The 18,766-nt window shown below is 44.0% G+C and overlaps 1 protein-coding gene across 1 annotated transcript in view; it reads right to left on the reverse strand.

Annotated features, from left to right (window-relative positions):
* Window positions 1-18,766, reverse strand: part of LOC126471159 (katanin p60 ATPase-containing subunit A-like 1) — a 115,358-nt gene that overhangs the window by 85,326 nt on the left and 11,266 nt on the right. Inside the window, exon 2 of the mRNA XM_050099262.1 lies at window positions 207-397. Within this exon, the coding sequence (XP_049955219.1) occupies window positions 207-397 (191 nt within the window). The remainder of the gene's footprint in view (window positions 1-206; window positions 398-18,766) is intronic.

Below are 18,766 nucleotides of genomic sequence, written 5' to 3' on the forward strand. Positions count from 1 at the left end.
GTGATTCATAACTGGAACAAGTTCTAGAAACTTAACTCATTTAGAATATATACACATGTGAATAACAAACTGAGAAGTGTTCTGATTATTTCTGTGTAGCAGTCTAGACACAAAATCATATGAAAAGAACTCGACACCAATTCAGAGAAATAATGTGTTTCGAATATTAAATCTAAATATATGTTTCTGGGTTTTGAAGAACATACCTGTGACCACCTGTCCTTCTGGAACTGATCTGTTATAGTTGCCTTAATTTTTGGTATTAATCTAAGTGTAAACTGATAATATAAATCTGAGGACTCGTACTTCCCTAACATAGCCTCTTCACGAGCTAATGTAAGATTTCGTTGAAGCTCATCAAGCATTGATGACATATCTGCTGATAATCTGCTGACATCTGTAATCGGTAGAATACAACTGCTGGATTAAACATGACCCAACATTGGGTAAAAACATTTATTTAAGACATTATAAAACACATACACACACACATCAATATTTTTTTAATATTTTTTCTTTGTCATATTCTCACCAAATGGATGTTGTGTCAGCTATGTAGGTGCTGTATATAAATTTAATATGGGAGTAAATTTACTATGATGAGGTGTCAAGGTTACAATTTCAAACTTGTTAACACTAAAACAGAAAAATCATAAAACACTCAAAATGACAGATAAACTACACTTTTCTATAAGTCATTTGACCCACACTATATATTTTTGTCCTTGTTGCAATGATGTATAGCAATAAGGAAAAATTTGTTTTTATAGCAATTTGTAATGAACAAAAGAAGAGCTCAATTTAACATAATTAAAAATTCTAGTGATTGCAGCACTAAAGCAGTAATGCATGAAAGTACAGACATGCCTATGTGCTTACACTGTTCTTCACTGAGCACCATATCTGCTGTGGTATTGAAAGACTTTCCATCCGACACACTGCAGAAAACAAAGGGAAAGAGGTATTGTTGCTGTTTTTGTTAGGAATAGTGCCAAATGAAATGGTATTTATTTACACAATTTTTGTCTAGGGCAACATTTTGAAGCATATGCCATTGAACTGTTTGTAAATTATTTTGACCACGGACTCTTGGCATCTTTGTGAAGCAGCTGCTCACTTTGACTGCACTTGTTTAAATGTGAAAGGAACATCATAGTACTAGGAATTTCAATGTGGAATAGTGGGAAGACAGACAGATTGGAAAATTTTATGCACACCTAACAACCTTGTCCCAGTAGTCAATTCTCCCACCACAGTAGCTCCAAATTCAAGTGCCATAATTGAAAACATTTTTGTAGACCAAGGGAAAGTGAGCAGAATCATTATCAGTAATGTATTGAATGGTGTCTTGGATCATGATGATCAGAGGCTCCCTATTAATGCTATGAACATTTGCCAGAATAAAACTGAGCTCCACTGAAAAGTAGTTAGACTAATAAATGAAGAAATGAGTAAAGCCTATAAATCATGCCTCCAAGATGTAAATTAGAAGCACATCTAATGCAGAAAAGATGTCAATTCCACATACAATATGTTCAGCAATGAAATTGCAACAATATTTGAAGGTTTCTTTCCCAGAACAGATTGCAGAAATCAACCCAAGAAATCCATGAACAAGTCATGGCAAACAAACGGGATAAAAATATCTTCCCAACAAAAACAAGATGTGAACATTACATCCAAAAATTCAGGCAAAGTCTACACAAAAAATTAATACAAAAAGTACAATAAAATATTAAGCAAAATAATCAAATAACCATGACGTTCCTATTGTAGCAGTGAAACAACCAATCCTGAAATAAAATCAAGCAGCCCTGAAATAAAACTGAAACAGTCTGGGATATAGGGGTATTCAGGAGTGAGACTGCTGCCAACTGTGCCTGTAAAACTGAAGACATCATTTTAAATACTGATAGTACACATAAGCAACCACAAGATCATTAACAAAATCTTTGTGAATTTTTTAAGTGTTACTGAACAATTGGGCTGCAATGACTCCTTACAATGTGTCATGGGAATACTGAATCACCATTCTCCTAATCCTAATAGTTAGGTTAGTGTATCTCCCACCCTGTACATTACAAAAGGCAGGACCCTGTTCTTAATAGGGTGGTTGATCGCCACAGATGGCAGTGCATGCTCTGCACTATGCTCCTTTATCACCAGAAGGCTGATAAAGAGTTCTTGTGGTAGGGCGTACCAGTCCTAAAGTAGCATGGCTGACACTGCAGGATGGTCATTGGTGCATGTGAACATGCTGCAAAGCGTATCCCCACATGCTCGATGTGATACGAGTCAGGGGAACAGGCATGTCAGTCCATTTGCTGAATAGCTTTTGCTTGAAGAGCTGCTCCACCTGCACAGTTTGATTCAGTCATACATTATCACCCATAAAAATGAAGTCAGGCCTAAGGGCATCCTTGAAAATATGCACATGGCAAAGGAGTACATTGTCACAATAACACTGACCAGTGTGTGTACCATGTTCAAAGGCTCAGAGGTCAGTACACCCACACAACATTATGCCTCTCCACAACATAACACATCACCCACCAAAACGATTTATGTTCAACAATGTTCCTGCGTACATTATGTACCCTCATACGGCGAGAAGTGGGAACAGGTCCAACACTAAAAAATTATCGTACTGGTGGTAAAGGTGTTTTGGTGTGATGAGGCATAAGGTTGCATGAACATACTGACCTAAAAATCTTTGAACACTGAACGCACTGATCAATGTCATTGTGAAACTGTACTACTTCCCCATGTGCACCTTTTCAGGGATGCATTTGGCCCAGATTGCATTTTTATGGATGACAATATGTGACCACACTGAACTGTGCAGATGGAGCAGATCTAGCCATGAGAGGATATTCAGCAAATGAACTGGTCTGCCCATTCACCCAACTTAAATCCTATCAGGCACATATGGGATGTGTCGGAGAGAGAAATTGCAGCACATCCACATGCACCAACAACCATACAGTGGTTGTCAACTGTGCTGAAGGAGGAACTGAACACCCTACCATAATAGCTCCTTACCAAACTAGTGGTCATCATGGGAACACATTGCAGATTGGCTGGTTGGCTGATGGGAGGGCTAAGGGAGTAAACGGCAAGGTCATCAGCTCCTCAATCTAGACTGTGACATCCACGACGTACGTGTTCTGATCGTGAAAGTATGTAGGAGCAGTAACGCTGAGGCAGTGAAGGCAATACTGATGCTAGAACTCGGAAAGAATTTATGGAGGATTGTATAGATTGGGCCAGTATGTAGGTCAAAGCAGATGAGGGGTTCACATGGCTCACCCAATAGCGAGAACAGCCCTACCCCATGTCTAAGCCCCCCTAGCCCAATGGAGTGTGAAAAATAATGTCTTCAAGTCAGCAGATTCAAAAGAGTAAAACCGAAAAGACTAAAGATGAAATGAACATCAGTTGGACAGTCAGCGATAAAAACAAGAGAGAAAAAGGTAAGGCAGCATTTGGGCATCTCCAGAGCTCAGCAAGTAACAGGAGTTGCTCCATCCACAGCTGGCCCACTGCTGCTCCAGTGTAGTCAAGGCATTAAAGAGTACCCACTTTTTACCACAGTGCTACCACTAAAATCATAAACAGGATGTGGTAGAAAAGGAGTCAAACCACAAATGACCACAAATACAAGCAATTAAAACACAGCAAGATAGGGCTACAAGAGCTGGTCAAGGTGGTAGGGTCTGGAGTCCCCCAGACCCTGCATGCACTGGGAGATGCAACGACACCAACCATCTTGCCATTGCTCTGGAGACAGCTTAAAACCTTATATCTGAAAATAAACACCACTTTCACAGAGAAAATGGAGAAGCCGTTCCACCAACTGAGAGTCATTTGTCAGTATTTTAGGCAAAGAATTCAGGATGCCAAAAGAAGGAAGCATCCAATCAGGGTATAAGCTACTGTCTGTAAGGTTCCACAACTACAATGTAGAGGTGGTTAGTTATTTAAATAAAACTATAGGTTAGCTTGATACAATCGATACTGAGGCAACATAGGGCAGAGAATTCCTTCCAGGAGGAACAAAAGGATAACCACACAGAAGTACTCTCCACGACACTGTGGAGTTCGAGGGGACAATAGCCAACCAGCTGTCATTACATCTCCAAGTAAGCAGGGGTCTTATTTGCACCTGGACCTGGGACTGGTTGGTTGGTTGGTTTGTTGGTTGGTTTAAAAAGGGGGGAATGGGACCAAATAGCAAGGTCATTGGTCCCTTGTTCCCAGTAGAACACTTTCCCAAGGGAAAGAAGGAAACAAAGAAGACGAATGACACAATAACACGAGAAAGGAAGAATGACAGAAGGACAACAAACACTACAATGGACAAAACAGGACAAGAAAACCACTGAGGGACGTAAGAAACAGGGAGAGGAGATTAAAAATGTTGTGGACTGGCAAGACAGCCAATCCACAGTGACGGGTAACCGAAAGGCACACGCTTAAACTCACGCAGGCTGGCGTGAGGTCTGAAACAGGATACGTAATGAATGCTATAAAGAAAAGTACGTAGCTGCTGGAATACTTAACTTTAATCCACAATTGGTGAACATTGGTCTTGTTACTGTACATGCTTCATTAGATACATAGCAAAGGATAATTGGCGCCTTGCTAGGTCGTAGCAATTGACTTAGCTGAAGGCTATGCTAACTATCTTCTCGGCAAATGAGAGAGTCTTCGTCAGTGTCTGTTGCTAGCTACGTCGGCTGTACAACTGGGGCGAGTGCTAGTACGTCTCTCTAGACCTGCTGTGTGGCGGCGCTCGGTCTGCCATCACTGACAGTGGCGACACGCAGGTCCGTCGTATACTAGCGGACCGCGGCCGATTTAAAAGCTACCACCTAGCAAGTGTGGTGTCTGACGGTGACACCACAAAAAACAAGAAAGCAGATTACCATGGCTAGCTGACCATGAGAATAAAAAAGGAGAAGCCACATTAAAACACATTAAAACCTCCATCCTAAAAGCCCTAGAGACAAAGGACATGTGCTAAAACTCAGATCAAATGATAAAACCCACCCTCATGAATAAAATGTAAAACTAAAGCTGCTGTTGAGGTATTGTCGCCCAACACCGAAGGTAGGGTGCTGGGAAAGTTAAAAGTCCACTGCAGAGCGACTAAAAGTGGGCAGTCCAGCAAGAGGTGGACGACTGTTATTTGGGAGCCGCAGTGGCACTGAGGTGGGTCCTCACGACGGAGGAGGTACCATGTGTAAGCCAAATACGGCCAATGCGAAGTCGACAAAGGACAACAGATTCCCTGCAAGAAGCCCGCAGGGAAGACTTCCACACATTCGCAGTCTCCTTAATGACACAAAGTTTGTTGTGCATACTGTTATGCCACTCCGTCTCCCAAAGCTGAAAATCCTTGCAGCGTAAGACAGAACGTAGGTCAACTTCACATATGCCCATCTCCATACGCGGTTTCCACGTAGCCTGTTTGGCCAGCCTGTCGGCAACTTCGTTGCCTGGGATTCTAACTTCTCCTGGTGTCCACGCAAACACCACTGAACGGATGGACCATTCCAGGGCAGAGATAGACTCCTGGATGTTCACTACCAAAGGATGGCGAGGGTAGCACGCTTGTAAGCCACTCAGGGAGTCAGAAAAGAGAAGAAATGACTCACCAGAACAGGAACAGATGTACTGAAGTGCACAAGATATGGCCACATGGTCTGCAGTGAATACACTGCAGCCAGCGGGCAAGGAATGCTGTTCAATATGGCCACTGTGGACATAGGCAAAGCCAACATTACCATCAGCCATCGAGTCATCAGTGTAAACAACTTCAGAGCCCTGTAACACATCAAGAATCGAGAGAAAGAGACAGTGGAGAGTGGCGGGGTTAACGGAGTCCTTAGTGCCATGCAAGAGGTCCAGATGAAGCTTCAGCCGAGGTGTACACCATGGAGGTGTACATGAATGGACCTGAAGTAGAGATGGTAAAGGGAAGGACTCTGGTTTGGAGAGAAGGGATCACAATCGTGAGCCCTGACCTGGGCGAGAGATGAACTGCCGTGGGTGGGAAGAGGAGATGGCAATTCAGATGCTCAGGAGAACTACAAACGTGTGCAACATAACTTGTGAGCAGTCATGCACATCAGATCCGCAATGGAGGGACTCCGGCCTTCACCAGGACACTGGCGATTGCCACAGTGATGCACTGGGTCAAGGAAACACACACTGAGGACGCCACCGAACCGTAAACCAGACTCCCATAGTCAAGGTGGGATTGAATAAGGGCTCTGTAGAACTGCAGCAGTGTACAGTGATCTGTATGCCAGTTGGTGTTGCTCAGGCAGCGGAGAGCACTGAGGTGCTGCCAGCACTCCCACTTAAGCTGATGAAGGTGAAGTAGACAAGTCAATTGGGCATTGAAAACCAGTCCTAAGAATCAATACATCTCCACTACAGTGAGTGGATCGTCATTAAGATAAAGTTCAGGTTCCGGATGAACAGTACGACACCGACAGAAGTGCACGACACACGACTTTGCGGCTGAAAACTGAAAGCCGTGGACTAGAGCCCATGACTGTGCCTTGTGGATGGTTCCCTGTAGGTGCCACTAGGCAACACCAGTACTAGAGCAGCAGTAGGAAATGCAGAAGTCGTCTGCATATAGAGAAGGTGAGACCAACGGCCCGACAGCTGCTGCTAGACCATTAATGGCCACTACAAGTAAGAGATACACTCAATACAGAGCCCTGCAGGATCCCATTCTCATGGATATGGCGGGAACTGTGGGAGGAACCAACTTGGACACAGAAAGTACAGAGCAACAGGAAGATTTGGATAAAAATCGGGAGTGGGCCCAGGAGACCCCACTCATACAATGTGGCAAGGATATGATGTTGCCAGGTCATGTTGTATGAAGTCGTGTTGTATGAAGTCAAAAAATATGGCAACCAAATGTTGGCATCTGCAAAAGGCTGTTTGGATGGCAGACTTGAGAGACACAAGATTATCAGTGGTAGAGCGACCCTGGTGGAAGCCACCCTGATATGGAGCCAGTAGCCCACATGACTCCAGGACCCATCCCAGCTGCCGACACACCAGATGTTCCAACAGCTTACAGATAACATTGGTGAGGCTGATGGGCCGATAACTGTCCACATCAAGCAGATTTTTACCAGGTTTTAGCACCGGAATGATGGTGCTCTCCTGTCATTGCGATGGAAAGACACCATCACACCAGATCCTGTTGAAGATGACGAGGAGATATCGCTTGTAGTCAGACAAGAGATGTTTAATCATCAGACTGTGGATCGGATCCAGTCCAGGAGCTGTGTCAGGGCAATGTGCAAGGGTGCTGAGGAGCTCCCACTCTGTAAATGGGGCATTATAGGGTTCACTGTGGCATGTCGTGAACAAGAGGACTTTATCTTTCCATCGACTGTATGAGGGTGCAAAAGGCTTGGGGGTAGTCCTCCGATGCAGAGGCTTGAGCATAGTGCTCAGCAAAATGCTCGGCAATTGTGTTTGCATCAGTAGAAAGCACGCGATTTATGTTAACGCCGGGGACACCTGTTGGGGTCTGGTACCCAAAAGGACGTCTGATCTTCGTCCAGACTTGGGAAGGTGACATATGGCACCCAATGGTCGAAACATACCTCTCCCAACACTCCTGTTTCTGTCATTTTGTAAACAGGCGAATGCGGGCACGGAGCTGCTTAAAGGCTATTAGGTGCTCTAGGGAAGGGTGCCGCTTCTGTCACTGTAGAGCTCACTGATGCTCTTTAACTGCCTCTGCAACTTCCGGTGACCATCAAGGGACTGTCTTTTGCTGGTGGCACCCTAGAGAACAAGGGATCGCCTTTTCCACCACAGAAATTATCGTTGTAGTGATTTGCTCAATCACAACATCGGTGGCACCACGTGGGGGAGATTCAATGGTGACAGCAGATGTGAAGACTACCCAGTCTGTCTTTTTTAAAGCCCATCTGGGTAGATGTCCGTAGGCATGATGCCGAGAGAGTGACAGGAAGATGGGGAAGTGGTCACTACAACACAGGTCATCATTTGTTCTCCAGTGGGTAGATGGGAGGAGTCCTGGGCTGCAAATGGATAAATCAATGGCTGAGTAACTACAATGAGCCACACTGAAATGTGTGGCAGCCCCAGTATTTAAGAGGCAGATGTCAACTTGGGATGGTAAATTTTCAACATCTCTGCCATGGCCAGTAAGCATGGTGCTACACCACAAGCAGTTATGGGCATTAAAATCTCCCAAAAGTAGGAAAGGTTTAGGCAGTTGATCAGTCAGTGCAGCCAATACGTTCAGGGGTACTGCACCATCTGGAGGAAGATATACTTTGCAGGTAGTTATTTCCTGTAACGCTTGTATCCTGACAGCCACAGCTTTAAGAGGAGTTTGAAGGGGCACAGGTTCACTACATACTGAGTTCAGGACGTGATCGTGAGACTGGGAAGGCATGAAACACTCAATGAGGTAGTCTATACCTCAGGGTCACTTGCTGCCACTGACTTATTTCCTGAACAGGCTACATCCATTATGTCTGAGGGTCTGGTGAGATCTAGGTCCTCAGCAGGCCCCAGAATCTTCACCTCACCCTCAGACGCAGAGCTTGTAGGCAGCAGTGGTGTGGGTGCCACCACAATTCCCTTGGTCTTGGGGGTCTCCTTTCTGGATTTCTCTCACTGATCCTTGGGTTTCTCTGGCTAGGAGAGCTTCACCGATTCAGTCTCCAGGACTGAGGATGAACCCCCATGTCCAGCTGCTTTGGACACTTCAGCCACTGGCGGGTGTCATCTTTCCCACTAGCAGGAACCTGGGAAGAGAGTGACCCAAGGGACTCCTTCCTTGCGAGAGGAACGGAAGAAGACTTCTCCGGCTGAGAAGTGGGGTCTGGTGTCCCCGATGGTTGGGAGGAAAGTGCTCCTCAGGTAGGTGGTGCGGGACCAACAGGGAGAGAAGTGCCCCCCCCCCCCCCCCCACCCGTCAAAGGGGCAGGTGTAGTCTCCTAGCTCTGAGAGTCAACAGGAACTCACGGAACTGATGGAGCTACAACTGTGCTCGTAGCGGTAGCGTAAGAGGTGGTCACAGTCACAGGATGTAGGTGCTCAAATTCCCTCTTGGCCTCAGTGTAGGTCGGTCGGTCGGTCTAGGGTCTTGCATTTCATGATTTTCCTTGCTCAATGTAAAATCCTGCAGTCTGGTGAGCAAGGGGAATGATGCTCTCCACAGTTGACAAAGATGGAAGGTGGGGCACGTGGAGTAATGGGATGGGATGGATGTCCACAATCTCGACATGTGATGCTGGAAGTACAGCGGGAAGACATATGGCCGAACTTCCAGCACTTAAAGCACCGCATTGGGGGAGGGATATAGGCTTGATGTCACAGCAGTAGAAGATCACCTTGACCTTCTCAGGCAATGTGTCACCCTCGAAGGTCAAGATGAGGGCCTCAGTGGCAACCTGATTATCCCTCAGACCCTGATAGACGCGCCGGACGAAATAACTCCTCATCGCTCAAGTTGGTGCGCAGCTCGTCGTCAGACTGCAAAAGGAGGTCCCTGTGGAATATAATACCCTGGACCATATTTAAGCTCTTATGAGGTGTGATGGTAACGGAAATATCCCCCAGCTTGTCACAAGCAAGTAATGCCCATGACTGGGCAGAGGATGCCATTTTTATCAAGACTGACCCTGACCGCATTTTGGACAATCCCTCCACCTCCTTAAAGTTGTCCTCTAAATGCTCCACAAAAAAACTGAGGCTTCATTGAGACAAAGGAGTCCCCATCAGCTCTCGTACATACGAGGTACCAGGGCAAATAAGGTTCGCTGCCATCCTTAGCCTGGCATTCCTCCCATGGTGTGACCAGGGAGGGGAATGATTTAGGATCATAATTCCCTGCACTGTACTGAGACTTGAAATGCTTAGAGACTGCTAGTGTTTGATCACCAGCTGGTGATGTGGTGGTACGCTTCATCACGTGTCATCCACCTGATGCCACCCACTCCGACCACGGGTCCTCCCCATGGGTACCACCCAGCCGCAGCAAAGGCCACCTGGTAGGATGGCCATTTTGGGAGTCCCGATGCCCCAGGGTGAGTTAACGGCACAGGCATCAGCAGAGCGATTCCTGTGTAGTCGGGGCTACAACCCATGGGATACAGGGCTGCCCCACCACAATGGACTGGCTATGGTGCTGGATATGAGGTGCAAAGAATTCCATGGTTCTCATGGAAGCATAAAACGACACTGCATGGTGGGTGGAGGAACACACACCCAGGAAGGTGTCGTCACTCATGAGATGGAGGATGAGCAGGACTGCACTGCCACGATGAGAAAGTGGGCTAAAGATTTCAATGCATGATGGACACGATGCACCATGCAAGGCGCCCTTCCCCAATTGGCTGGCTCTACAGGAAAATTTGGAAACATGGAGGTCAAACCCTACAAGGGACCATCACATAAAGGCCAAAAGGTGTCACCTCTTACGACAGGCAGGAATACCTCGAGCCTATTCTAAACCCCGGGCCCACAGGGGGGACCTGGGACTGGAAAATCAAATGGGGGGACAAGTAAATGCTCCTCTAGATGAACCATCAACTAGTTCATCCCTGAGATAAACACGTGACTTGGGAGCCAGAGAAAGCAACTGAGCTGTCAGTATGTCTCAGCTCAGTGAGAAGGTTATGAACAACAGAATACAGGGTGCAAGAGTAAATTTGGTCAATGGTCTGAAGACTACTCACTGAATCACTACATATTAAAATGTGTTCAAAGAAGACCCATTTAATAACACTACATGTTTCTGTCAACAAATGGTGGTCCAGACCAACAGGGGATGTAAAAGCATATCCCATCTCATCCACAGTTTTAGAGCCAAATGTGTAAAAAAATAGCAGCACTCCGAATCTTCTAAAGAACTGAACGTAACAAATGCCAAAAGACCACAGGTGCAACAGACTTTAGGACATCTAAATAAATTTCTGCTAATTCTTGCCTTGTGCACCAACCAAAGGTGGGGGGGAGGGGGGGGAGGGGGGGGGAGGAGGGGGGCCTGCGAGAAAACATGGGGAGTAGATTCCAGGAAGGAGGAGCAAAGATCCTGCAGAGGGCTACAAGACACATTCAAACTGGTAATCCCATTCAAGAATAGTTATCAAGGCAATGTCCCTCATGCAACAAGAATGGGATACATTGGATGATCAGGCAACTGTTGAAAAACGATTGCATAAGGCTATCACATGTTAGTACCATCGGAAGTTAACAGGGAAGATTCCAGATTCAGCAGGGAGACACTACAGGACTAGTCCGGAAGGCGCCAGTGGCCAGGCGAACTCTGCGATGTGGGACTGGTTCTAATAATTTGAAAGACAAAGGTACTGCCAGGTCATAAACTTGGCAACCACAGTTCAGTCAGGATGAGAGGGCCCAGTAAATACAGAGAAGAGTAGCACAATCCACACTTGTAACAGATGTGTCAAGGAAGCACAGCAGTAAGCTTCTGCATGCAACTGGTCTTTAGTTGATGACTATGGGTCCGAAAAATCAGCCCTTTATCAACAAGAAGGCCCAAGAAATGGGACTGTGCAAAAAATTTCGAGAGCTGTGTACCCAAATACAGCTCTGGGTCAGGATGGACTGTGGCATGATGACAGACATTCATGACCCACATTTTTGCAAGAGAGAATTGGAAACCATGGGAAAGGCTCCACACAGAGGCATATCAGATGGCAACTTGAAACTGGCATTCAGTTAAGGCTCCTAAGTAGGAGCTGTACCAAATGCAAAGTCATCAATATACACAGTGCAGGGGTGACTAGTGGTCCAAAATCACTAGCCCATTGATAGTGATGAGGAAGACAGTGACACTCAGGACACAGTCCTGTGGGACATCGATCTCCTGGACCTGGGGAGAGCTGAGTGAAGTGTCAACTTGCACCCGAAGCAATCAGTGGGATAAAACTGACAAATAAGAATTGATAGTGAGCTTCAAAATCCCCAGTCACGGAGGGTAAGTAAAATTTGATGCCATCAGGTGGTATAATCCACTGAGGTGACAAAAATCATGGGATACTTCCTAATATCTTGTCGGACCTTCTTTTGACTGGCATAGTGCAGCAGCTCAACATGCATGGACTCAACAAGTTGTTGAAAGTCCCCTGCAGAAACAGTGGGCTGTTCTGCCTCTACAGTCATCCAAAACTATGACAGTGTTGCCAGTGCAGAATTTTGTGCATGAACTGACGTCTCAATAATGTCCCACAAATGTTAGTTGGGACTCGTGTCAGGCGATCTGTGTGGCCAAATCGTTCACTCAAATTGTCCAGAATGTTCTTCAAACCAATTGTGGACAACTGTAGCCTAGCGACATGGCGCATTGTCATCCATAAAAATTCCTTTGTTGTTTGGGAACATGAAGTCCACAGCTGACTGCAAATTATCTGTAAGTAGTTAAACATAACAATTTCCAGTTAACGATCAGTTCAGTTGGACCAAAGGACCCAATCCATTCAATGTAAACATAGCCCGCACCACTATGGAGCTGCCACCACCTTGCACAGTGCCTTGTTGGCAACCTGGGGGCATGGCTCTGCGAGGTCTGAGCCACACTCTAACCCTCCCATGACTCTTACCAACTGAAATCAGGGCTCTTCTACACAGGCCACCATTTTCCAGTCATCTAGGGCACAACCAATATGGTCATGAGCCCAAGAGAGGCACTGCAAGTGATGTCATGCTGTTAGCAAAGACACTCAAATTGGTTGTCTGCTGCCATAACCCTTTAACATCAAATTTTGCAGCACTATCATAACAGATATGTTTGTCATATGTGCAACATTGATTTCTGCTGTTATTTCACACAGTGTTGCTTGTCTGATACCAATGACAACACTACATGAATGCAGCTGTTCTTGGTCATGAAGCGATGGTCATCAGCCACTGTGTTACCTGTAGTGAAAGGTAACGCCCGTAATTTGGTATGCTTGGTAAACTCTTGGTACAGAGGATCTCGGAATACTGAATTCCCTAACAATTTCTGAAATGGAATGTCCTACGTGTCTAGCTCCAGCTACCATTCCACATTCAAAGTCTGTTAATACCCAATGTGCTGCCAGAATCGCGTCATAACCCTTTTTACACGAATCACGTGAATACAAATGACAGTTCCACCAATGCACTGCCCTATTATACCACATGTATGCAATACTACCACCATATGTATATGCACATATCGATATCCCATGAATTGTCACCTTAGTGGATGCCTTATGTGGGTCAAAAGTCAAAACAGACTGCAATTAGGTTCTGGCATTTAGAAAAAGCCCGTTGGATTGCCAGCATATTCGGCAAGCAACCACTCTTTCAGGTTGCTTCCAGAGCATGCTGGTGAGGCTTATCAGCCAGTAACTGTCGACAATTGTATGATTTTTACCTGGCTTAAAGATTGGAATGATACTATTTCGCCACTGCAAAGGAAAAACACCATCGAGCCAAATGTCGTTCAAAACCTTAGGAGATCAAGCCATTGTGTAACAGTTAGATTGTGAATGGAATCAGGGCCTGGGGCCGTATTGTGAGATGAGGCAAGAGTCTGAAGCAATTCCCCATTAGTGAAAGGCTCATTATATAATTTGGCATGCCAACATATGCTATGAGCATCCCGGGTGTTGTGACTGCCATCCTGATTCTGAGACAGTGACAAAAATTGAACTAACACAAGTAACACGGAAAAAAAGAAAGTGATACTAGTGCTCGGTTGAGGACTTACGGTCACCATGCAAACTATTAGACTCAGCTTTGTATTACATACAATTGAACCTGAATAATACTAAATATACTAATGTTGCTAAGGTGAACTCCTTATTTCAAATCATTAAAACTTACTTCTGAATTATTACAACAGTGTAGACATTGAACAGAGCAGATAACCTCCATGTGGACTGGCAGTGGGAGTAAACACTAATGTTAACATAAAAAAGCTAAAATAAGCTAACCAACTGATTAGATGTTGAGACGCCTAACTTCAAACATTTAAATAGTCAAAACTGGCCAATAAAGCTCGGTGCCTTAACTCCATTTGATTACTGAGAGTATTATCAGGAGACTGTCTTCTGGACTTTGTTATATATATTTCCTCAAGCATGTTTAAAACAGTGCCCTTTGTCTCCTTATGTAGTACCTCCAAGTTGTTGTGGAGATCAGGAATGGAGTGTTGTTATTTTGTACTCCATTAATTTAAAGAAAACTATTTTGTACAGACATTTCCATCAGAAGATACAAATCAAATAGGTGGGAACCCGGTTGTGCGTCACTTACAAGTGGCCTAAAAAAATACAGCTACAGCAGACCATTGGACATTTAATTCAGTTGTATTTTAATAGTTTTAACACCTGTACTTTAAAAAACTGTTCACTATATGAAGTTTCAAGCGATCATGTATAGCTATTTTAGCTGATGTTGCCCCAGTTTTAAAATTATTTTGGGATAGAGATGGAACGCAAAGTCATATGACCCACAACTTGTGGCTCCTTCAGCCACTGGCTGGTATCCAGCTGCATATCAGCATAGTCCTGGGAAGGGGACGTTGCAAGGAACCCCTTCCCAGTAAGGGACCCCAGAGAAAGGCATTGCTTTTCTGGCCAGTGGTTGGAAACTGACATCCCGGGTGGGTAGGGAGTCGACACTTCCCAAGAGGATGTGAGGGAAGCAGTATGAGGAGGGTCCCTCCAACTAACTGGAGAGTGAGTGTATTCGAGTGTGCCCTAGGCAATCACATTTCTTCTTGGTCTCTTGATATAAGAGTCAGTCAAGTATTTTGTATTCCTGGATTTTCTTTTCTCATTGAGAAACAGTGAAGTCCAGTGAACAGGAGGAATGGTGCTGCCCACAGTTGACAAAGACTGGAGGGAGGGGCACAAGGAGTGTTCGTGTGCAATGGACATCCACAATCCCTAAAGACGGGCCTGGCGTTGCAACATGAAGGCACACGTCCAAATTGCACGCACCTGTAGCACCGCATGGGAGGAGGAACATACGGCTTGACATCAGAGCGATACTTTACCCTGATCTCAGGCAACGAGTTGCCTCCAAAGGTCAAGATGAAAGCTCCAGTAACCCCCTGTTACTCTTGGTTGGACAAGGCAGACAAAATACACTCCACATCACTCCAAATTGGCATGAAACTTGTCATCCATATGTAGAAGCAGATCAAGGTGAAAAATGATGCCCTGTACCATGTGGAGGCTGGGGGAGTTATAGTTACAAGAATGTCACCCAGCTTGTTACAGGTGAGCAGCACTCATGACTGAGCAGGGAAGGCTATATTAATCGAAACCGAGTCACTTTTCATATTTGAAAGTGCTGCTATTTCCTCAAATCTGTCCTCAAGGTGTTGAATGAAGGTTAGTGGTTTTGTAGTCGAAAAGGAATCACCATTGGTCATAGTACACACTTAGTACTGGGAGAAGTATTTCTCCCCTTGTCTCTGAGCCGTACGTTCCTCCCACTGCATAGCCACAGAAGGAAACACTGTTGGGTCATATCTCTCTGTGTTACAATAAGTTTTACCTCCAGAACAGACTGATGGGGCCATGCGTCCACCACAGGAAGAAAGTTTAATTCACTTCAACACAATGGCTACCACACTAGGTCTATTGGCATAATAATTTTGCAGGAATGGAAGGGCGCAAAGAGAGAAGGGAACAAAATCTGGAATATAGGCTGAGTTGGGTGACCTCCCTTCATGAACCAAGGACCATGTAGCTAAGAACGAATAGTTGAGGAATGACGGAAGGGAAGAAAACGAATGTCCAAAACCACAAACCAAATCCAAGCACTTGCCTCAGTGTACAACATGAAGTCAATAGATTTCTATTCCTGTGTATCCTTTTCCTTTTTGAAGACTGGGCAAACAGATGAATGTGGAGGATGGCATCCTGTGCAGTTGACACACAAAACTGGTTGTTCACAATAACTACCTTCTTGGAGTGATCCTCTGCAGTGACTGCATTTTGCATCTCCCATGCAGCAGGATGACATACAATTAGTTAGTTAGTTGGTTGCATGTTCCATTGATCAATCGCAAGGTACGGTAGCCGTTATGATGTGGAACATGCCAAGTGCACAAGAAATGCACATATGAAACAAGATTTTTTTAAAAATAGAGTTAAAGATAAATATTTCTATTATTTACCCTATTACCTTAAATGGCACAAAATGAATATCCTTTATTTAAAGATTTATTTATTCCTATTCAAGAATTAACCTATGATATAGAAGGAGTTGTCAAGGAGATATGATTTCAACTTATTTTTGAAGCTATTACTGCTGTCTGTCCGACATTTTATTTCATCTGGTAATTTGTCAAAAAATTTTATAGCAGCATATTTTACCCCTTTCTGTGCCAAAGATAGGTTGAGTAAAAGATAGTGTAAGTCTTTCTTTTTTCTGGTATTATAATCATGAATGTCACTGTTGTTTTTAAACTGGTCCATGTTGTTGAGAACAAATTTCATTAGCGAGTAAATGTACTGTGAGGCTGTTGTAAGAATTTCCAATCTTTTAAAAAGATGCCTACAAGATGTGCGACTATGAACCCCACATATTATTCTAACCACTTTCTTTTGAGCAGTGAATACTTTTTGCCTAAATGTTGAGTTACCCCAAAATATTATTTTGTATGACATCAGAGAGTGAAAGTATGCAAAGTACGTTAGCTTACTAATTTCTACATCCTCAAAATTGGCAATTATTCTGATTGCGAAAGTTGCTGAGCCTAGTCGCTTTCGAAGATCCAAAATATGAATTTTCCAATTAAGATTCTCATCTATGTGTACACCCAAAAACTTATTATGCTCTACCCTGTTTACTAACTTCTATTGGTGTGTTATATTTATTGAAGGAACTGTACTTTTTTGCAGCAGAAAATTGGATGTACTGTGTTTTTTCAAAGTTTAGAGCAAGCCCATTTGCAGAAAACCAATTAATGACTTTTCCAAAGACCTTATATGTATCATTTTCAATTGGAGTTTCTTTTACCGGATTAATAATTATGCTTGTATCATCACCAAACAGTGTCAGTTCAGCTTCCTGTTTCAGATAGGAAGGGAGATCATTCACATACAGGGCTATTACAAATGATTGAAGCGATTTCATAAATTCACTGTAGCTCCATTCATTGACATATGGTCACGACACACTACAGATACGTAGAAAAACTCATAAAGTTTTGTTTAGCTGAAGCCGCACTTCAGGTTTCTGCCTCCAGAGCGCAGTGAGACAAAATGGCAACAGGAGCCGAGAAAGCGTATGTCGTGCTTGAAATGCACTCACATCAGTCAGTCATAACAGTGCAATGACACTTCAGGACAAAGTTCAACAAAGATCCACCAACTGCTAACTCCATTTGGCGATGGTATGCGCAGTTTAAAGCTTCTGGATGCCTCTGTAAGGGGAAATCAACGGGTCGGCCTGCAGTGAGCGAAGAAACGGTTGAACGCGTGCGGGCAAGTTTCACGCGTAGCCCGCGGAAGTCGACGAATAAAGTTCTAAACGTACCATAGGATGGTGCTCCACCGCACTTCCATCATGATGTTCGGCATATCTTAAACAGGAGATTGGAAAACCGATGGATCGGTCGTGGTGGAGATCATGATCAGCAATTCATGTCATGGCCTCCATGCTCTCCTGATTTAACCCCATGCAATTTCTTTCTGTGGGGTTATGTGAAAGATTCAGTGTTTAAACCTCCTCTACCAAGAAACGTGCCAGAACTGCGAGCTCGCATCAATGATGCTTTCGAACTCATTGATGGGGACATGCTGCGTCGAGTGTGGGAGGAACTTGATTATCGGCTTGATGTCTGCCGAATCACTAAAGGGGCACATATCGAACATTTGTGAATGCCTAAAAAAAACTTTTTGAGTTTTTGTATGTGTGTGCAAAGCATTGTGAAAATATCTCAAATAATAAAGTTATTGTAGAGCTGTGAAATCGCTTCAATCATTTGTAATAACCCGGTATATCAAGAACAGAAGGGGACACATGGTTGAACCCTGTGGAACACCTAATGTAATTTCACCCCAGTTAGATGAAGTGGCAAATTTATTTAAATCACTTGATTCATATAAGGAAACTTTTTGCTTCCTGTTCTGTAGGTACAACTTAAACCATTCTATTCCATTTATACCACAGAACTGTAACTTCTGTAACATAATGTCATGGTTTACACAATCAAATGCTTTGGACAAGTCACAGAAAATTCCTATTGGTGATATTTTATTATTTAAAGACTATTATGTGGACAGTGAAATTGTATATTGCTGTCTCAGTGGAACAGCATTTTTGAAATCCGAACTGTGATTTACTAAGTATCCCATTACTGTTGAGATGGCTAACCGCTCGAGTACATTACTTTCTCAAAGATTTTTGAAAATGCTGTAAGCAAGGATACTGGCCAGTAATTATTGACATCTTTGGTGTCCCCCTTTTTGTAGAGCAGCCTGAAAATGGCATATTTTAACCTGTCTGGGAAAATACCTTGAGTTAATGATGCATTACATATGTGACTCAAAACATCAGCTGTAATTGCTCAACATTGTTATAATATCTTATTAGAGATGTCATCTACTGCAACAGAACATTTATTTTTCAAAGATTTAATAATTTTACTTATTTCACGAGAGGTCGTTAGGTGAAACTTAATCTGACTAAATTTTTTCAAAACTGACTCTTTCATGTACTGCCTGGCTTTTTC

This window comes from Schistocerca serialis, chromosome 3 (assembly GCF_023864345.2).
Source record: "Schistocerca serialis cubense isolate TAMUIC-IGC-003099 chromosome 3, iqSchSeri2.2, whole genome shotgun sequence".
Taxonomy (NCBI): domain Eukaryota; kingdom Metazoa; phylum Arthropoda; class Insecta; order Orthoptera; family Acrididae; genus Schistocerca; species Schistocerca serialis.